Here is a 22,159-nt window from a genome sequence, read left to right as displayed (position 1 = left end):
AATAAATACAACATGAAAGTCACCATTTTAAACCATACATTTCCGTGGCATTTAGTACGTTTACGATGTTGTACAACTACCACCACTGTCTAATTCTAGAACATCCTCCTCACCCCAAAAGAAAACCCTGTGCCCATTAGCGATCATTCCCCATTCCTCCTCCTCAGCACCCTGCCCCCGCCACTGCCACACCCACTAATCTGCTTTCTGTCTCTCTGCATTTGCCTATCCTGGGCACCTGCTTTTTTTTTTTTTTTTTTTAAGATTTTATTTATTTATTTGCCAGAGAGAGTGAGCACAGGCAGACAGAGTGGTAGGCAGAGGCAGAGGGAGAAGCGTATTCCCCGCTGAGCAGGGAGCCCGATGCGGGACCCGACCCCAGGACGCTGGGACCATGACCGCAGCCAAAGGCAGCCGCCCAACCTACTGAGCCACCCAGGCGTCCCGACACCTGCTTTTTAAATAAAGAGGTGAACTGGGGAGAAAAATAAATTTCATGTCTCTGTATATGTAGGGCATTGGGGGTTTCTTTATGAAAATAAGCGTATTGATTTAGGGAGGTGATAGATTTAAATTCCATTTGGGGACATCAGTTCTTCCCAACTGCCTTTCTCACGCCCCTTGCCCTGTGCTCACAGATTAGTGACTCTTGTTGGAAATACATTCCAATTCACATTCCTGAAAAGAAAAGCCTTTCTGTGATAAAGAGAAACCCATGTCCTGAGGGAGGTAAGAGTATATCCATTCATTTATCCAAAGGGAATCAGATTTACTGTTGCAGCTGAAAGGCAGACCTGTCCTCCCTGCCCGTCTCCCTTCCTCGTCTCTTCCCCCCTCCTTCCAACCCTCCCCCTCCAACCTCTTATGGCTTCTGCTAGCTTCTCGTGCTTACGGAGTTTTGGACTTCTTGCCCATCTGGGGCTTTGCCACAGTTACACAGTCTTGGCTAGTGCATGGTTTGACACTCCCCTGGCTTGTCCTTCTGTTTTCCACCCTTGGTAAAGGGCCCCAACACCACCAGTCACCTAGATCCTCTGTTGGCAAGGGGGCTTAGGAGAGAAGGCAGACATTCAAATAAAAAATCCTTATTGTTAAATAAAAGTTATATGAATGTGGTAAAAAAAAATCCTTATTGTACTAAACGAAACAGAAACCCACAAGAGACAAATATGTTTATAATATATATGATACTATATATAAATATTATGTACTTGAATGAAATCTTGTAAGGTGAGCAACTGTGTAACCACTACCAAAGAGAACTTTGCAAGAACCCCCCTCCCTACCGCATCATGGGAACCACTGGCTAGGTGTTTATGTTGATCACTTAACATTTTTTTTTTAAGATTTTACTTATTTGTCAGAGAGAGCAAGCGAGCACAGGCAGACAGAGTGGCAGGCAGAGGCAGAGGGAGAAGCAGGCTCCCTGCCCAGCAAGGAGCCCGATGTGAGACTCGATCCCAGGACGCTGGGATCATGACCTGAGCTGAAGGCAGCCGCTTAACCAAGTGAGCCCCCCAGGCATCCCCATTTAACATTTCTAAAAAGATCTATGCTAATGGATGTTTTGAAATACTCCATGAAGGCCAAATCAGTGCCAAAAAAGGTATGTTTTTCCCAAATGGAAGGATAGAATTAGAGAAATGTTGAAGACTAAGTTTAAAAGAAGACAACTAAAGAGAAAAGAGAATGAATGAGAAATGTTGTCATCAGTAGGTATTCGTTACATTACCTTGACACGTGTATCCATCTTTGTACCTTCTTTGTCTATTTCTGGATGTGGAAGGGTTGCTCGGACACCCAGTTTAGAACTCAGTGCATCCAGGTCAAACCTGGACCTCTCCTGATTTTATTTCACCGGACTCCTGGCAGTTTCTTTTGTCCTGCTGGATGATTTGATGTTATGGATGGTGCTGGATAAAGGGGGCGTATTCACTACAGTTCCCTGTAGGAGACACCCGTGATCCATATATAGTAGACTTTTGCTAAGGAAATACATTTTTGTGGGATAAGTTGTGTTTAGCAACAAGTAACAGAAAAATCCACCTAAATTATCTCATTTACTAAAAAAGCCGGAGGCGGGCAGTTCCAGAACAGCTTAGTAAGGACTCACTCTCTGCCATCCTCAGGGTGCTGATTTTATCCTCACACTTGTGACCTCATAGTCACAAGACAGCTGCCCCAGCTCCAGATATCACATGTACATTTAAAGGAGGCCTGATAAAGGGGAGAGGAATAATGCCAGTGAATGAATGACTCTTTCATGCTTGCCCCTTTCATCATGCAGCAGCATCTTTTCCAGAAGCCCTGCTTCTGCCAGCAGGCTCATCTTTATATCTCTTTTGGCCATAGCTGGATCTTATGGCCACCCACTGTCGCTCCAAGGGAAACTGGGATGAAGATAAGTAACTGGCTTTCCTGCCTCAATGATGGGAGTGGTGAAAGAAAAAGGGCTCGTGGATGGATTGGGGCAGCCAGTCAGTCATATTCGCCACATGTTTTCACACAGGCGTGGAAATGACCAGGTCTCGTGACCTGAGTGGCTCTCATTGAGGCTAGGTATATATGGAGAGATCTATAGAAGGGATTTCTTTCCCCCAATAACTCAGATCGGTCATCCCCATCTGAGGTCGCATTTCTGCCTAGAGAGGCCCGCGGGTGACAGAAAGGTGTGATAAGAGAATGTACGAGAGAAGGATGCAGCCTTTGGTGACCGAGGGGTGCCTGCCTACAGAACAGACCGTGGCATCACCAAGATGCCACCCTCGCCCAGATGCCATGGGGGTCTCGGACCGTGACGCTCATTCTGTAATACATTCTGTGTATGACCCCGAATGTCCTAGAATGCAGAGATCCTTTCTCAGTGAGAGCTTTTTACTGGCTCAAGAGGGGAAGGCTAACGCTTATGTCCATTTTCAGACTCCAGGACGTGTGCCATGGTGAGCTGCCAGTATGCCTGTGAGGACACGGAGGAGGGGCCGCGCTGCCTGTGTCCGTCCCCGGGCCTCCGCCTGGCCCCCAATGGAAGAGTCTGTACAGGTAGAGCTGCCTGGCTCACCTCTGCGCCTCCTTCCCCCTCTACTGCGTTCCTTCTCTGTCATTCGGCACGATCTGCTTGTTGACTAGACTGAAAGCTCCTGAAAATACAGATTTCTGCCCATCTCTGATCCAGTTGGCCACATAGGCTCTAGACACACTTTGGGATGCTAGACAGAACACTCCTCTGTTCCTTAGGGATTGTCTAAGGCCCTAGTGGAAAAGGGATAGAGGTCATTTTATTTTAGCATATTTACCCTGCCTGTTTCACTTCCACTAGCATAGAAACCTGCTACTCACTGTCATTCAGTGAATAAAATCCCAAGGACCATTGGTCTCCATTTTGGGTTCCAGCTCATATGTTCCTACAAAAATGCAGTTACTTATTTTTTTGTTTTTAGATCTAAGACTGTTGAGAACAGTATGTCCTTTCTGCGTTGTTTGAGTTAGCAAGTAACCAACTTCCCCTTGTCTTTAAAGGTTGCTCTAAATGAGCTGAACTAAGTATTCCAAAATCATTTCTCTTGGAGGGATGAGCAAACTGGATCCACGATGTTAAAGGAGGAGACAGAGCCCTCCTTTCTAGCTTGGAGTTCAGTCAAACCAATGGATTAGAACTTCGGTTTCTTGCTCTCCCCTCTCTTATTTTGTGTCTTAGTTTTGGGCCCCGCAAAAGCTGACCCTGAGCAAGTAGTTGATTGGGGAGGTGATCCCAGGGAACGCTGCTTTAGGAGGAGGTGAGGGAAAGCCCTGGGCAAGTTTAAGGAGCAGATTAAACATGGACGCCTGGGTGGCTCAGTGGGTTAGGCCTCTGCTTTCGGCTCAGGTCATGATCTCAGGGTCCTGGGATCAAGCCCTGCATCGGGATCTCTGCTCAGTGGGGAGCCTGCTTCTCCCTTTCTCTCTGCCTGCCGCTCTCCCTACTTGTGATCTCTCTCTCTGTCAAATAAATAAATAGAATCTTTAAAAAAAAAAAAAAAAGGAGCAGATTAAACATCTGTGTCCCTTTAGGAGACAGGGGAAGCTGCCTCCAGGTTTTCCTCCTGGGTCAAGGGCACTGGGGATTTATGCACCAACTCCTGTCCTTTATTAACTGGGCACGTGCTGCTCTGGAACCTTGACTCCCCGGCATGCCCAGCCCAGCCTGGGTGAGTGTCACTGCACAAGGTCGCAGGTGCCGCCTTGGATAGAGAAAGGTTGTGTGCCAGGGACGATGGGTGGGGCAGTCACAGGGTACCCTCATGGCTGATGAAACACTTTTTGCCTTACTTCCCTTGTGGATCTGAACTATGCTTAGTAACCGAACTGTATATTTTCATCACTCTGTACTTACATGCAAGTGAGCACACAGCATTAAGAAGGACTATCACACTGAATCAGTGCTGGAAGAGTTGTTAATGTTTTTTATTTAAATAAGCAAATACCTGTGCAATTTAATGTTCTTCCTTGTTTACTGCAATAGAAATATTTCTCAGTGCTGGATGTTTATTTATCCCAAATGTACATACCTTGATAAGCTGCATTTAGAAAGTTCAGCCAAATAGGTTCTGAATCAGTGAAATAGTTTTTTACAAAAAGCCCTGTAGGGGCATCTGGGTGGCTCAGTGGGTTAAAGCCTCTGCCTTCGGCTCAGATCATGATCTCAGGGTCCTGGGATCGAGCCCTGCATCGGGCTCTCTGCTTGGCAGGGAGCCTGCTTCCTCCTCTCTCTCTCTCTGCCTGCCTCTCTGCCTACTTGTGATTTCTCTCTGTCAAATAAATAAATAAAATCTTTTAATAAATAAATAAATAAAAAGCCCCATAAAATTAAAATTTTGGCCCTGCTCTTTGAGAATAATCTGATTTCATTAGATTCATAGGGTTTGGCATTCTTCGGTAAAATCAGATATATACAAGACTCATTCTTGACCAAACTGAAGCCAATTTTTCCCCACCTTTGATTTGACAGGTGTCATTTTTATTGAAGGGAAAGATAATTTGCACAAAAGTGGTCCCTGAAAAATTATTTTGGTCAATCCAATATGTATTTAGTCTTTTAAGAATGCAATGAGAACAGTAAGCCAGCACTAACTTGCATGTTTACCCACAGGTCCAAATTAACAGCATAAAACATCTATTTGATTTGACAGCTTAAAGTGAAAGCAAAGCCTGAGTCTGGATATTTGGGTCAGCATAGCCACGTGCCCCTCAGTAGCCTAACTCTCAAGAAAAGCAGGGAAGCCTGTGGTCTGCTCAAGTTCCATCCCTACATCATTACACTTGACCCACAATTTATGTTGTTTTTTTTTTTAATTTTTTTTTTAATATTTTATATATTTATTTGACAGAGAGAAATCACAAGTAGATGGAGAGGCAGGCAGAGAGAGAGAGAGGGAAGCAGGCTCCCTGCTGAGCAGAGATCCTGATGCGGGACTCGATCCCAGGACCTTGAGATCATGACCTGAGCCGAAGGTGGCGGCTTAACCCACTGAGCCACCCAGGCGCCCCACAATTTATGTTTAAAGGTAGTTGTAGCAAGCCATGGCTCTGGTATTTGGGTCCGTATCGTAGGAGCCCTGGGGGAATTGGCCGATGAAACCATTCTTCCATAGAAGACAACCTTGAAAGTGTGTATCCAGTTTGCTTAACATGTAGTTACCTGACTTAGTTTTCAAAAGTTGTATACGCTATAATAGCTGGAAAAATAATTCCGTCAACGAGCACATCATGTCTCTGTGCCAAGTGCCAGCCATATGCGCCCCAGGAGAGATGGGGATGTGAGTAGCCACCTGGCAGAGAGATGATGTCTCAAAAACAAGATGTGCAACATGACGGAAACACACTGTGTGTGTATCGGTGTGAGCATGCACACGTGTGTGTCTTAAAGGGAGAGTGTTTTTCTTGCCATCGCTGACACCTTCTGGTTCTCCATCCTAGACATTGACGAATGTGCCTCCGGTAAAGCCGTGTGCCCTTACAATCGAAGATGTGTGAACACATTCGGAAGCTACTACTGCAAATGTCATGTTGGTTTCGAACTGAAATACACGAGGGGCCGGTATGACTGTGTAGGTAAGAGTCGGCGTCTTTTTCTTCTGCCATCTTCCCAGCAGACCTGTAGGCTTTGTCTGCAGGTGTTCAGGTGTCAGTTCAGTGTAAACTTGAACAATCTACTGTACTGAACAATACAGTTGAACAATACAAAAGAAGTCACTTTGTTTGTTTGTTTGTTTGTTTGTTTCTGGCTTTTACGGAACTCTGGTGAGATGAATTAGGTAAAGCCAGGTCAGTAAAGGTCTAAAGTAAGGGACTGCCTTGTTTCTAGTTCTGCTTTGTGGGCAAATATCTTGAGATGATTTTTGTGGATTTTTTAAAAATTTGGTTAGTTTTCTTTTTAATTTTGGATTCCCCGGATACATATCTAAAAAAAGGGAACTAGAAAGCACAAAAGAAAGAATAAAAAGGCCCTTTTTATCTTGATCTCAGTCATCTGTTCATAATAGTTTCCTTTGCAGGTGGCTTTAGAAAAATATGTGAGGGGGCTGAAGGCATAGTCTCTTTCCTTCTTCGGCCCTGTCGTGGTTCAAGCTCCAAATCCCCTAAAATGTTCGGTGGGTCACGATAGCCACTCTCTGATAAGATTCTGGTCTCAGTCAGCTCATGGCCTGTTTTGTGTGAAATAAAATACCTTGGCCTTTAGTGAAGGGATTCCAAGCCTCAATGTGCAAGTGAAGAGGGGTGTCTGAGAGCCCTTAGACACACTCACATCGCCCTTGCTACAACGCAGGATGGGGCCTGCCCTACGGTGAAGGGAGATCCAGGCTCCCTGTAGATGCCTCTTTGTGTAGCATGTAGAGCAAATGTGTGTATAATGGGAACGCTGGTGGGTTGGGGGGAAAGTAGGATTTCATTCAACACCCCCATCCAGAGCATCCTGAAGCCTCCACATCCATCTGCACTCAAATCCTTTGAAACACAGAGGCTGGCATACACAGGCTCATAAAATCCATGTTTCTTGGGGGCTTGGCCCCCAGGCCCTGCTTCAGACACCCGGCTCTGCTCTGTAGCGCCACAAAGCTGCATCACAAAGAAGCCTGTTTGCTGATACCTAGGGGGTTTGTCTGGACGGGGTGGGAAAGCACACAGGGAGCTTCCAAGGGAAATGCAACTTGGGATTCTAAGTGAGTAAGATTAGCATCTGAGCTCCTTTGGTGGCTAAATTTGAAACAATGGACTATTTTGTGGGCACATGTCTCCCAAAGCGTGGAGAGCAGGTGAGATGGAGAAGAGGGCTAATGAGCTGCTCGATCAGGTAGGATTCGGCCAACTTTCCTGGTCTCCATCCAGCAGACGAGCTCGGACCAGCCTGACCCGGCTCCCGGCAGCTTTGAACAAAATGCCTATGAGTTCAGATGATGTCAGCGGTTCAGAGCCCCCTTATCCTTTGTTGGTTAGACGTCCCAAGCCCTTCCACATGTAGAATTTATTTTCTAATACTGTTACTTCTGAATTAGACGGATGAAAAAGTTAACCAAGAAACTTGAACATCTTACAGATTTCAGTGCTGTTGATAAGCAGTCGGGGTTGCCACGGGGGCGGTGGGCTGCGAGGATCCCCCCCCAGCTCCCCGCCGTGGGCTAGTGTCAGGCTGAGGCCGGGCTCTGCGCCAAGGCGTCGGTTCTGGACACCTCTCAGTTCTTAGGCCCCACTCGGTTCGTTTGGCAGTGCTGGGTGGTTGGCCCCCGGGTTGCTCGTGTGACGGTCTTAGAGTAGGTATGAGGTCGTCTTCTAGCAAGCCCCCCTGCCACAGACTTGTTCACGGGAACGTTCTCATTTTTAGATATAAACGAGTGCGCCATGAATACCCATACGTGCAGCCTCTACGCCAATTGCCTCAATACCCAAGGGTCCTTCAAGTGTAAATGCAAGCAAGGGTACAAAGGCAATGGACTTCAGTGTTCTGGTAAGTAGCACTTGCTCGTGGCATCTTAGCTATCCGCAGTAAAGTGTTCTTGCCATATCTCCTTCCTTCCTCCCTTCATTTGTCTGTGTGTGTGTGTCTCTGTCTCTTGGTGCGCGTGTGATAGCTTGTACGTGCCCTATTTGAAAATTTTCACTGACCGAACTGGGCACCGAACTTAAAGACCAGCAAAGGTCCTGGATATTTCTCTGGTCACAACTTACTTTCAGATACTGAAAATAAGCTTTAAGGACAAATGGCGCGATGTGAATGTTATCCGGCAGGATGGAGTAGGTTATGGTGCAGTGACAAGCCATCCTAAAACATCAGTGCCTCAGGACCACACACTTTTGAACCACATGAGTCCAAACTTCTTCCAGAACACACAACCACAAAAGTACGATGAAGCTGACGTCATTTTATCAGTCGTCCTCAAACCTACATTCACATTTTTTTTAAGTTTTATTTCTTTAAAAAAAAAAGATTTTATTTCTTTATTAGAGAGAGAGGACTAGCAGAGGAGAGGCAGAGGAAGAGGGAGAAGCAGACTCCCCACTGAGCAGGGAGCCCCATGCAGGGCTCGATCCCAGGACCCCGGGATCATGACCTAGGCCGAAGGCAGAGGCTTAACCGATTGAGCTATCCAGGTGTCCCTGATTCACATTTTTAGCAAAGAGTCCCATTTTCCGTGTTCGTGAATTCCTTAATGCTTAGGTGCCAAAATCTTAAATTGATAAACCAAATGTATAGCCAGAAAATGTCCCTGCCGTGAGCAGCCAGGACAACAGTAGTGGGTTACTGCTCACTCATACTGTGTCCAGGGAGAGTTGTCTGGGGTTTCTTCTCAGTGTGGTCACTTAGGGAGCCACGCCGGCCGAGGCGCCATCATCCTGCGGCACCGCGGGATCAGTCTGAGGCCTTGGCATTTGTCACGGCGGGGAAAGAAGCTCCGACAACCGCACAGTCGCTCTCGGTTCACTCAGCTTGGAAGTAGGGACGAAAAATAGGGCATTCCCCCCCTTGTGCCCAAAAAGGAAACTGGAAGTCCCGAAGAGGACCAGAATGTGTACCAAGGCAGACTGCCAGGGACGATGGTGCGGTTGCTGTCCTGGCAAGTGTTGAGAGTCACATAGGTCTATCCGGCTGCCCTTGTCCATTTTAGCGCCGGCTTATGGTGAGGCTGGGTCTGTTGACTCTGCTCCCCTGTGCGCCCTTAGCAGACTCCCCGCATCTTCCGACATGTGTGGCTGCAGATTCGGCCTTGACCTGTCCCGTGCCTTCAGGCGGCCTGTGGTCCAGATGACACAGCAGAGAGGCCACTTTGATGGCAAACATAGTGTCCGTGCTGTGACCGACTCTGAGCAGCGGAGGTGTAAAGGCTCCCGGTGCCCCGTGGGCTGTGGCTGAGAGCGGCCGCACAGGAGGGTGTGCAGAAGGAAGAGGCGGCGGCAAGTCACATCCTCTGAGGAATGCTGGAACAACCCGGCCACTTCTCGTCTGGAAGACACAGCGTGGAGGAGTATAAATGGTGCCCGCGCATATTTCAAGCGATTTGGAATAAATGCGACTGCCCAGAGGCTCCTGGGTGCCTCAGTCGGTGGAGGGTCTGCCTTTGCCTCAGGTCGCGATCCCTGCGTGGTGGGATCGAGTCCCGCGTGGGGCTCCCTGCTCAGCGGGGAGTCTGCTTCTCCCTCACCCTCTGTGATCTCTCTTGCTTTCTGTGTCTCTCAAATAAATAAATAAAATCTTAAAATATTTTTTAAAAAGGTGACTTCCCAAAGCAGACTGGGACCAATAGGTGGAGCCTATATTCTCTCTTACGAAGGCTGGCCAGGTGTCTGAGAGCCGAAGCTGGAGCCCGGCCCAGGGACACGTTCCACCCCGCAGCCTCCTAGGCAGGGCTCTAGGCTCTCTCGGCAGGATTCCTGCCTTGGGCTGGAGGTGGGGTTACAGAGCCGTCCCCACGCTCCCACCTTTAGTAAGTTGTCTTTTTTTTTTTTTTTTAAAGATTTATTTATTTGACAGATCACAAGTAGGCAGAGAGGCAGGCAGAGAGAGAGAGAGAGGAGGAAGCAGGCTCCCTGCTGAGCAGAGAGCCCTATGCGGGACTCGATCCCAGGACCCTGAGATCATGACCCGAGCCGAAGGCAGCGGCTCAACCCACTGAGCCACCCAGGTGCCCCTAGTAAGTTGTCTTAACCTCTCTAAACTCCGCTTTCTCCTACACACCTTGTGACGAGCCGGTCCGCGGGCGCCCCCTGGCTTCACCAAGGCAGGGTGGACAGTTCATGCAGATGTTAGCCCCCCCCCCGTGCCCCCCAGCTCCCTGCACGTGGCCATGCGCTTTCTCTAGAGTACTTCTCAGCCCCTTTACAATGACAGCCCTCAACCAGTGCGCCGCAGGAATCTGGACAAGTACCCTGAGTGGTCGCAGGATGGGACAGTTCTGAGATGTGTTCTACATTGGTTCCCAGATGTCCCCAGCAGGACTGAGCCCCTTACCCACAGCGATTTCCCACCCATTGAGGTACTGTCTTTAGCCTTCCCCCACGTCTGCCTCCTGGAATCACCTCCCATAAACCCCCCGCACCCAAATCCTTGGTATCTGTTTCCGGTTCTGCTTGGGGGAGCTCTCATTCAGACAGGTACCTCTCAAGCACATTGTGAGGTTCGCATCGAGGTAATCTAGGTAGAGAGCTTCGTTCTGCCAAGCACATAGTAGATGCTCAGTAAAGCTAGCTGTGGTTATTGCTGTTCGTGCCAAGGGCCAGCTACTCCTCGATCTAAAATTCTGTAATGGCAAATGCACAAATGCTGCGCATGCAGAAGAGATGCCTCAGGAAAACACTTGCTGCAGGAACCGGACAACTCACTCTGCATACCCACCCCCAGCCCCAGGCCTAAGAATCAAAGCAAAAACTGCCCAGAATAAACCTGGGGTCACCTTCCTTCCTGCTCAGTGAACCCCCTTGAAACTGTTTTTAAGATTTTATTTATTTATTTTAGAGAGAGAGCTTGTGAGTGAATGGATGGGCAGAGGGAGAGAGGGGATCTGAAGCAGACCCCCCACTGAGCGTGGAGCCTAGTGTGGGGCTCAGTCTCCTGACCTTGAGCTCATGACCCGAGCCAAAATCAAGAGCCAAACACTTAACTGACTGAGCCCCCCAGGCGCCCCCACAATGTGTTACTCGTGTCCAAATGAAGGCAGTGTCCCAAAGCCTGCAGCCAGATAGCTGTTTGCTGCCCACATTTTCTATGTTGTCCCCTAGCGTTTTGAAATGATAAATCCCACATCAACACAAACATTTCTTATGTTAAGACTTCCGTTTTTCTTTGACCATCCAGCTTTAGGCGTATTCTTGGATAAAGCTAATGTTTCCGTATTCTGTGGAACCTAAGATTCCTCACAATGTTCTGTTTGTTTGGTACCTTGAAACCATTCGTTTCATCCCTGCCCATTCTGCAGCTGGATTTTTTCTTCATCTCTCACCAGAATGTTTATTTAAAAGAGAAAAACGTCTTTGGGTCATTCACCGTATTACTTGCCCAGCCCTTTCCATTCTGCTTTGATCCTTTGTAAAATAAATAGCCCTATCTCTGTAGAAAATTGATCTTAACAGACTCTTAACCACATTGCCGAAAGGATGGCCCCAGATTCACTCTAACATGCATAGGAAAGTCATGCAAACAAAATTGAGAATCCCGTTCAGTTAGCTTGCCGCATTACAAAACATTATATTGTAAAATGTATTTGTGTGCGCGTGAATTGCTGTCACATAACATACAGCACTGATAGAGCAACTTCTATTATGGGTTCATTGTTTTTGCAAAAGTCCAGACTCCGTGTTGCAGTACGGAAGAGGAGTTAGGGGCATCCAGGTGGCTTTGTCAGTTAAGCATTGGATTCTAGATTTCATGATCTCGGGGTCATGAGATCCAGCCTGGAGTCAGGCTCCATGGAACCTGCTTCAGATTCTCTCTCTCTCTCTCTCTCTCCTCCTCCCCCGCCCCCAAGAGGGAAAAAAAAAGCAAGAGGAGTTAGTAGACTGTCCTTGTGCACATATGTACCCAGGGGATGGAGTACCTTTTAGGCAGACGTGTATGGTTTCTTCCTGGTCTAATACATGTGAGTATTAATACTACACTGTTAGATAATTTGGTCTTTTTTTTTTTTTTTGTGAGATTTTATTTATTTATTTGACAGAGATCACAAGTAGGCAGAGAGGAAGGCAGGCAGAGAGAGAGGGGGAAGCAGGCTCCCAGCAGAGCAGAAAGCCTGATGCGGGGCTTGATCCCAGGACCCTGGGATCATGACCTGAGCCGAAGGCAGAGGCTTTAACCCATTGAGCCACTCAGGTGCGCCATAGATAATTTGGTCTTAATTTGACAGTAGCTCTACTCATTCTAAGCAAATCAAAACTTCAATATTACCTGACTTGGGTAGTGAGTCAATTTAGGAAAGGAAACGATGTCACTTTGTTACCAGGGGCATGGCTTCTGGAGCCACATTACCTTGGCCTACTACCTGTGGGTTGTAAACAAGCAATTTCACCTTTAGGGCTCCAGTTTCCACATCTAAAAAATACAGATAATGATATCTGGCCCTTAGTATTCTTTTGATGATTACATGAAATAATCCATATAAAAAAATGCCCATATAAAGGGCTTGGTTCCAGCCCAGAATATATCAAATGCTCAATAATTGCACACTAGTAGTAGGAGCGATCATGGCAATGGCTTCTTTAGCAGAATTCAACAATTGTTCCCATCAAAAGCATTTCCTTGGTTGTTAGAAATGTGCTCTTGATCTAATTCAATTTGTGGACCACATAGTTAGGATCACAGGCATGGCTACAATGGGCCATTCCAACTTTCTTCTTTCGATTATAATGGAAACCTTAGACATTTGGCGGGATGGTCTGGAAAATACCTTTTTAACTCAGTAAAAGATTTTCGACATTCTGTTGATGAATTTTAAAACTAATAGCAAACAGGGGCGCCTGGGTGGCTTAGTCGGTTCAGTGTCCAACTCTTGGTTTCGGTTCAGGTCATGATCTCAGGGTTGTGGGATCAAGTCCCGCACCGAGTTCTCTGCTCAGCACGCAGTCTGCCTCAGACTCTCTCTCTCTCTCCCCATCTCCCTCCCTCTCTCAAATAAATAAAGAAATAAACAAAACCTTTTTATAAATAAACAAATAAAAAGAACAGCAAACAGGCCAAATATATGTTCTGCACTAATCTTAGTAATGGACATGTATTTGCCCATTTAAACCTCACAAAAACCCTGTTCTTTCCCCAACTTTATAAATGGGTAAACTGAGGCAAAGAGGAGTCAAGTATTGGTTTGAGGACAAATGCCCAGAGGATGCAGGGAAGTGGGCTGCTGGGCTGTGTGCTTAAGCACAGGTTAGGTGTGTCCGTGACCTGTGGCTACTCCTCGGGGATGGAGAGCGCTCGTGGGCCACTCCACAGCAAGCTGCCGTGGCTCAGCCTTTCTGCCGTCCCAGCCCCGCCCTGTCTGCTGGGCCCCATGTCCCAGTACTGTCCTCACCTGTGATGTAGCCTCTCCTCCCGGCGCCGTGCGCAGAGTTCAGATGAGAGGAACCTTTCTCCTGCCGGGTGGTTTGAGATCATCTGATGATCCAAGCCCAGGTGAAGGAATATCAGAGTCCTGTTCCTCTTGGCAAAGATGATCTCACATCATAGTGATCTTCTCTAAAGTTAAGATTTTCAGGTAGGTAGAAGTTTTTGACAAAGTGGATATTTAGAGAACTTTCCAATCTCTCCGAAGAGAAAATGTCAGTAGAAGACGGGACTGTGATTCTGAAAACTGAAATTCCCTGTTTTTAGGTCCGCGATCCCCACGCGTGACAGTGGCCCTCCGACTGTAACTTCTCCTCCCACGTGTTTATAGTCCCAAGAAGAAGGTGTATTAATCAAGAAATGTTTAAGAGACACAGTCACCGGTTAAGTCAAGTTTGAAACAGCAGTATCTAAAGATTTTATTTTATTTATTTGAGAGAGAGAGACAGGAGAGAGAGAATGAGCGAGGAGAAGGTCAGAGAGCGAAGCGGACTCCCCATGGAGCTGGGAGCCTGATGTGGGACTCGATCCCGGGACTCCAGGATCACGCCCTGAGCCGGAGGCAGTCGTCCAACCAACTGCGCCACCCAGGCGTCCCAAAACAGCAGTATCTAGATAAAGCCACATCTATCAGGGCGCCTGGGTGGCTGAGTGGCTGAGCCTCTGCCTTCCGCTCAGATCATGATCTCAGGGTCCTGGGATCGAGTCCCACATTGGGCTCTCTGCTCATCAGGGAGCCTGCTTCCTCCTCTCTCTGTCTGCGTGCCTCTCTGCCTACTTGTGATCTCTGTCTGTCAAATGAATAAATATAATCTTAAAAAAAAAAAAAAGCCACATCTATCCATTCATAGTCTTGCATATGCCTAGCTTTTTTCCCTTGCCCCAGCTCTTTTTACATACTAAAGCGGTGAAATTGTTGACACCACAAAGGTTGTGATGGTTTGATTTTTTTTTTTCCAATAGGAAAAAATTGAAACTTCAAAGCAGGAACTAAAAGTAGATGATTAGGTTTGCCTGATGTGGGTTGAAACCCTCTTCCCCATTATTTAGTAAAGGTCCTTAGTTTTATGTTACTGATTGCATGAAGGAAATTTCCAGGGAATGAGTGTTTTCTGTTAATTTTTCATGTGAGGTCTTGGGAAAAGACTCAGGGAACCGTTGACAAAATTACACAGTGGGACCTCCAGAGGAAGAGCCATATGATCAGTGCCTTCCAGTCAAAGCTTAACATGCAGCCTCTTGCAGAGCAGCTGAAATAGACCATCCAAAGGTCGGGAAAAGGAGTAATGATACATTACTTGTATTACTAGTAGCTGGTTTCCAGCCTGTAAGTACGGACTGTCATGCTGATAAGCGGCTCAAACATTTCATTGAAAAGGGAAATGCAGCTCTTGGCATAACAGCTTTAGATTGATTTCAAACTGAAAGTGATGTGTTAATTAAGAGCATATATATGTTCAAAGCATTGTTCCTCCTTCTTTTGATTATCCCAAATATTGTAGACTTCTTCTCGTTTATTCTTCTATTTTTTGGTACAGATCGAATCAGCCAAATGGTGGGCAAGGAACTGAGTGAAAGAAGAGATTAGAAGAGATTAGAAGATTTCTAAGACAGATATTCTAATAAAATCCCAATCCAGTTTCTTTTTCTAGAATTCTTTATAGGCACTGAACTTAATGTCTACTCCCTTATTTCATTTTCCTCTAAATTATGTTCAAGTAGTAGCATTGAGTGAATCGAGTGAATTGGTTCAGGAGTTATCAGACCCTTTCTTGCCTAGTCTCAGACTGGCACATGCCAAGGTATTTTATAAAAGGACAATATATCTGATTTTAGAGATCACTGTTTTTAGTTCTTTAAAAATTAACTTTTTTGGGGTACCTGGGTGACTCAGTTGGTTAGGCATCTGCCTTCAGCTCAGGTCATGATCCCAGAGTCCTGGGGTGGAGCCCCACGTTAGGCTTCCTGCTCAGTGGGGAGTCTGCTTCTCCCTCTCCCTTTGCCTGCTGCTCCCCCCTGCTTGTGCTCTCTCTCTGTCAAATAAATAAGTAAAATCTTTAAAAACAAAATTACCTTTTTTTTTTAATATCGGTTAGGTATTCTTAATTATCATGAGTAGATCCCTGGAAAAGGGGCATGTATCTTTGGACCTTAGATCTCAAGGAATTTGAACCAGTCTAGAAAAAAGTAATCCATAACCCTAAAACAGGAATAAACCTGCCATGTACATAGGACTGGAAAAGGAGTCACTCATCTTCTTGACCCTCAAATTCTAACTTTGCCCATGGTAGCTGAGTGACTTTAGGCAAGTGACTCAGCATCACCCAGTTGTGTCATCTACAGAACACAGAGGTATTGGGCTAAGTGACCGTTCTACCTCTTGTGTTCTTCCTCACAAACGTATTCTGCCCCCACCAGGGACATTGGTTAAGGGGGGGGCAGTAAGAGGAATCAACCTGGAAGTGTTGAGATTGTATATATATATTTTTTTAATTTTTATTTTATTCATATTTTAAATATATGTCATATATATGTATATATACATATATATATATATATTAGAATTTTATTTACTTATTTGACAGAGCGAGAGAGGGAACACAGGCAGGGGGAGTAGAAGAGGGAGAAGCAGGGTTCCCACTGAGCAGGGAGCCCGACACAGGGCTTGATCCCAGGACCCCAGGATCATGACCGGAGCTGAACGCAGACGCTTAACTGACTGAGCCACCCAGGTGCCCTATTTTATACTTTTTAGAAGTGCATTTCTAAAAGCAACTTAATTTACTAGTGAGAAATAAAAAATGAGTGTAAGATAGTAGATACAGAAGCCTCTCTATTCAATAAATAAAATCATTTAGTTTTAGATAGTAGTTGATTGAAGTGAAGAGATTCAAATGGGGAGAGAGAACAGAGAAGAAAAATTGGGTCTGTATACATTGAACCATAAATCACCACTTTTAGAGGTTATAAGTGGTCCATTATTGGCAGTTTATATGGTTCAAGCTATTGCTATTACTGTAATCTTAGAACATCAAATTTGGACAAATCAGTAGGTTGCCCGAACAACACCAGCTTTGAAGAACATCAGTATGAATGCAGAAAGAGTAGAGGACCTGGGAAACCCATCACTGTGGGATCTGTAGCCCACCTTGGGAGGAGAAAGTATTTATTTCACTGCAGTAACTTCTGAAGCAAAACAAAAGCATGTCCCCTAATGAAAGGTAGCTAAGATACTACCATAACGTTGGAACTGCTTTAAATAGATGCAAAAATAGTTCTTCTAGAATATCAAGTGCTAGTGGGGCACTTGGCTGGCTCAGTTGATAAACCATGCGACTCTTGATCTCAGGGTCGTTGAGTTCAAGCCCCATGGTGGGCATGGAGTCTACTTCAGAAACATCGAGAGGTAGAGCCTCATATGGGTTGATTCTGGAAACATTTACCACACTTTAAATGTTACATTTTTCGTGAGGGACCCAATTAACAGCCAATGTGAAATGTCCCACCTTGATTGTTTATTTTAGTTATCCCTGAAAATTCTGTGAAGGAAGTCCTCAGAGCACCTAGTACCATCAAAGACAGAATCAAGAAATTGCGGGCTCACAAAAACAGCATGAAAAAGAAGGTAAAAATTAAAAATGTCATCACAGAACCTTCTGGAACTCCTGCCCCTAAGGTTAACTTGCGACCCCTCAACTCTGAAGAGACTGTTTCCAGAGCTAGGAACTCTAATGGAGGAAAAAAACAGAAGGAAGGAAGAAAGAAAGAGGGGCTTGAGGACAAGAAAAAAAATGAGAAAGCCCTGAAGAACCACATAGAATGGGAGCAAAGCCTTCGAGGAGATGTGTTCTGTGAGTAACATTTTTGTTATTTTACACATTTTATGAAAAATGAGTTGTGACTTCTCCTGGCAAGTGAAAGAAGAAAAGACAGCTTTGTGCCTGAAGTAAAATTAGGTTCCGTGCTGATCCTTAAGAAGCAGGGTTCTCTGTAAGCTCTGGGTAGCAATATCTTCAGCAAATCCCAAATCAAATTTGCTGCTGTGGGAAACAAGGGAGGATCGGTCTTTTCCCCTTTCGTGGGTAGGGTGGGGGGTGGGTTCCTATTCGATGCAGATTCTCTTTCTGCCCCCCCACCAAGCACACTTGCTTACTCTACAAGCATAGTTGTCTGGCTACCTGGCTGTCCACACAGTGCACCCCCAAACCAGAGAGACCCCAGATCCAAGCAGATCTCCCAAGCTCTGCCTTTTCACCTCTTGAAGGCACTTTGAATCAGCCCGCTCATTGCAAGGGTCCTATCACAGTGGCGTGGCTACAATCTAAAGGCCCAAATGACAGTTGTAGGGAGAAACATTCTGTAGATGAGCTTAAGTTTCCCCATGAACTGGATGACTGCCCTTCTCACTGGTTGCTCTGTGGGACCCCACCAGGAGTCTCACCCCCCCAGGGAGTTTTTAGATAACCAACCACTGCGCGCGCACGCGTGCACACACACATTCCCAGGCCGAGACTTTGCAGTTCTTGCTCGCCAGGCGTTTGTTGCTGCCTGTTTTTTTGCCTTGTGTGTCCTTGGCTCCATGGCTGTTAGATTTAACCAAATGAAAAGTAGACCCAGGCACACCTATCCAAGAGCTACCATACCAATGGCATTATTGCCTCTAATAGAGAGAAAATCTCAAGAATGTATATTTCCAAACCCTGCTGAGAAGGGGCATGTTACTAGTGTAGATGCTTAGGACATCTTTGGAAAATGATGTTCTAGACAAGGGAAGTGAAACCAATGTGAATGCTTTGGGAATGTTAAGGAAACTCTGCTCTAACATATTCTATAATTAGAATACATGAGAAAAGTCTCCTTGTTCAGTTGTCCATTCATTTCCTTCTTAGCGTGTGAGGGTTCAGGGGTTTTTTTAACTTACGAAGTGTTCTTTATTAGCCCCTAAGGTGAATGAAGCAGGTGGATTGGGTCTGGTTCTGGCCCATGGAAAACTTACATCCAGACTCGAACACAAAGGTAAATACTTTTTCCCAAGCGTCTGCTCTTTGACAATGTCGCATGTCCTTTAATGTCTTTGTACGATGAGGTATGAATCACTGCTCCGTTCCTAAACGCCCGAGGGAAGAATCAGAACATCCTGACACACGGTGCGAGTATGAAAATAGTAGACCTTTATGTGATTAGTACCCGTGGTGACAATATAGGAAGGCTGTCTTCTCTCCACCCCTCCTGCCCGACACCTAGAGTGATGGGTCGAGGCAGATAGTTTTATATTTGAAGATGGAAGAAAATGACTCAGTTGCTTTAACTTCAACACCTGAGGGCCCACAACATGAAAAGTACCACATTCCGGGCCCAAGCACCAGTGTCCCTTACCCATTGCCACAGTAGTGCTGCGTAACAAACAACCACAGACTCTCAGTGGCCTACAGTGATAGAAATTTCTTTTTGCTTAGGAGTCTGGATCAGGTGGGTAGTTCTGCTGATCTGAGCTGGCCGGGGTGGGGCTTACCCGTGTCTGCAGTGAGCGTGGGCCGACTCGGTGACTTGGTGGATCTTAGCTGTGCCTCTCGTACGCCTGGGGCCTCAACTGGGATGCCATGGCTGACTCACCTCTGCTCCAGGTGGTGTCTCATCCTCCAGTAGGCCAGCCAAGCTTGCTCTCGCGAAGCAGTGGCAAGGTTCCAAGGAAGTGAGTGGAAGCACACAAGCCTTTTGAGGTCTAGGACTGGCTCAGCTTCACTTCCATATTCTGTAAGCCAAGGCAATTCACGAGGCTGAGCCAGACTTAAGCATTGGGAACGGTGCTACAAAGTTAAATTGCGAAGAACATGGCTACCAGGAGTCTTTTTTTTTTAAGATTTTTATTTATTTATTTGGCAGAGAGAGATCACAAGCAGGCAGAGAGGCAGGCAGAGAGAGGGATGCAGGCTCCCCACTGAGCAGAGAGCCCGATGCAGGGCTCGATCCCAGGACCCCGAGATCATGACCCGAGCTGAAGGCAGACTGAAGGCAGAGGCTTTAACCCACTGAGCCACCCAGGCACCCCCCCCCCTTTTTTTTTTAAGATCACAACAATTTGTCCAGAAGGACCACACAGATTTAAACTGAAACAGAGTATCTGATTTGACACTGTCCTTCAGGCCATTTCATTTGCCATGATCTGTGTTCCATGCAGTTGTGGTGACTTTTTAAAATTAATATTTGTTAAGTAGAACGCCCGAATACCAGATGGTTCAATAAAAGGCCACTAGGGAAATTTAAATGGAGAAATGTATTAGTCACAGGCCCGGGAGGATCATGGCACATGTCAAGGGCCACACGGGGAAGTCGAGGCAGGGTGCTTAAAGAAAGACAGGACCTGGGGCACATGCCCTTATTAGCGTTCATGTATGGAGTGCTTTGGGGTTCCCGGGCTGAAGCTGGATTGGTCAGTTCACACCAGAAAGATCAGGATCTTGTTGAGCTCCAAGGGAGTCTTATCAAAGGAGTTCATCCTTAGGGTCCCCTAAGAGGATGGCCCTGAGAGACAGTGCAGACTGTTGATCACAAGAACTGTTGGGAAGTCATCTCAAGAACTTTTATTTCCTTGTGACTCAGCAGGCTGCCCCTAGGGCTTGCACTGGCAAGAGGGGCAAAGGTCAGTTTTAGACTCCTGTAGGCTGTTTGGCCAAACAAATGGCTACCAAGGCAGCAGCACCGTGGAGTAGCTTAGCTCAGTGCTCAACAGCAACTGAAAACGGGGCGTGGCCTTCCCAAGCTCCAAATGTTAGACATGTTTCTAATACTCTTAATGATTATGAAATGTACCCTTTTTCTTAGCAGATTTAAATATCTCAGTTGACTGCAGCTTTGACCATGGGGTCTGTGACTGGAAACAGGATATAGAGGATGACTTTGACTGGAGTCCTGCTGACCGAGATAATGGTATTTAGATTTTACTCTTTTGTGCTCTGTGGTAGGACTCAGGTAAAGAAGGCTCTCAGTGATGTAGGGTTATTACTCTTATCTCTCATTAGGTCAGGGTTGTTTGTCGTGTTTGGAAACTTTTAGACCTTCCTGAAATCTCCCCTGACGAGTGGCTAAGTTGGTTCAGCATATATACTCTGCCTTATCCCTCCTACCCCCACCTACCCACACCCAGGATGTTCCAGCAAAACTCTTCCATAGTAGTTCCCGCTGCTGAGAAGGAGAAATGCTGGAACTCATATACTTTTTTTTTTTAAGATTTTTAAAGGAAAACTATTTCTTTAAAGTAATCTCTATGCCAATGTGGGGCTCAAACTCCTGACCCCAAGGTCCAGAGTTGCATACTCTACCAACTGGGCCAGCCAGGAGCCCCAAGTTCATGTGCATTTCAAGAGTATTGTGGGAAAGATAAAAAGAAATTGTTCCTTTTCCCCAGTTTGCCAGCTAATGGTGTGCTGTAGCTTTTGTTTTTGCTTTTCATGGGAAAAATCTGGAAAGGAAATATGACGTTTACCTGTACCTGAAGTTTTAGCAGAGTCACCCCTCAAAGTATCAATACCATAAGGAGCAATTGCTTACAGATTTCTTGCTGGCCACTTGGATCTTACGCAACTTCAGCTCTGAGCTGTGGCATCCCTGCCCTTTCCAGCTGATTGAACACTACTGATGGGCCCTATCTTTTCCCTTGGGTAAAGCATTTGGCTCCCATTTGGAGCATAAGTGGAATCCCTGTCTCCTGAGGCTAACGATGTGTTAGAGATAACAATGGGAAGTCCCCTGTTTACAAAGACGATTCACAAATGGCCCCAAAGTTTTCAGCCTTTGTGTCACTCAAAACGTACTTTTCCTCCCTCCTGTGTCCCCTTCAGATCTCTAAGTGGGCTTGCCTTTCCCTACATAGTTAAATAGAAGAAACACAGGATGAATCAGCATTGTTAGAAGGATGAAATCTCAAGGACAGGTCAACATGGGCTTTAGCTAAGAGAGAAGGGGAAATCTGCCACAGTGGGTCACCGAAGAGAGGGAGTCACTGGCAGAGTGGCTAGGTAAATGCACGATGCCTACATTTCAGATAAGCAGGAAATATTTTTCAGTATATCTCAGACATGCTCCTTAACTGAAGTGCAGACTCTCCTGAGTGTGCTTATCTTTAGTTGCTGAATCTGGCAACTTGACCTGCTGGGAGAGAAGACTGGACAGCCCTGGCTTCTGCAGGAATTCCTTCTTTTCATTGAGACCCCATTCTGTGAGACCCCATTCTATGAGAATTTTTGCCCAGGTTCATCAAAGCCCCGACCCGAGTATCAGAGATGAGCCATGACTGCTACCACGGGTTAAGAGATACTTCGGAGATGGATTGTAGAAATAGATGTGCTCCTGTCATCCTAAATCAGAACTCAGACTGGTATGCTACAAGAGGTTGAGCTCCGTGAAACCATTAGGACAAATTCATGTATGTTGTGGATTAAATGCCACACTACCTAATGAGCTGGCCGTCATACATATCATTGACTCTGGGGGAAAGTACATTCCCGCAACCAAGGTGGAAAGTTCTGGAACACAAGTTCTCCATCAGCTGCGAATTAGCTGCAGTGCTAAAAGACTGTTTTATTAGATTCCTACTGCGTATCT

The 22,159-nt window shown here is 46.1% G+C and overlaps 1 protein-coding gene across 1 annotated transcript in view; it reads left to right on the top strand.

The window, feature by feature from the left end:
- EGFL6 (EGF like domain multiple 6) overlaps positions 1-22,159 on the top strand; it is a 57,895-nt gene that overhangs the window by 28,970 nt on the left and 6,766 nt on the right. Inside the window, exons 5-10 of the mRNA XM_044235426.1 lie at positions 2,920-3,039; positions 5,953-6,087; positions 7,856-7,978; positions 17,083-17,409; positions 18,497-18,574; positions 20,381-20,485. Of these exons, the coding sequence (XP_044091361.1) occupies positions 2,920-3,039; positions 5,953-6,087; positions 7,856-7,978; positions 17,083-17,409; positions 18,497-18,574; positions 20,381-20,485 (888 nt within the window). The remainder of the gene's footprint in view (positions 1-2,919; positions 3,040-5,952; positions 6,088-7,855; positions 7,979-17,082; positions 17,410-18,496; positions 18,575-20,380; positions 20,486-22,159) is intronic.

The sequence above is a fragment of the Neovison vison genome, chromosome X (assembly GCF_020171115.1).
Source record: "Neovison vison isolate M4711 chromosome X, ASM_NN_V1, whole genome shotgun sequence".
NCBI classification, from domain to species: Eukaryota; Metazoa; Chordata; class Mammalia; order Carnivora; family Mustelidae; genus Neogale; species Neogale vison.
This window is presented reverse-complemented; position numbering and strand designations above follow the sequence as displayed.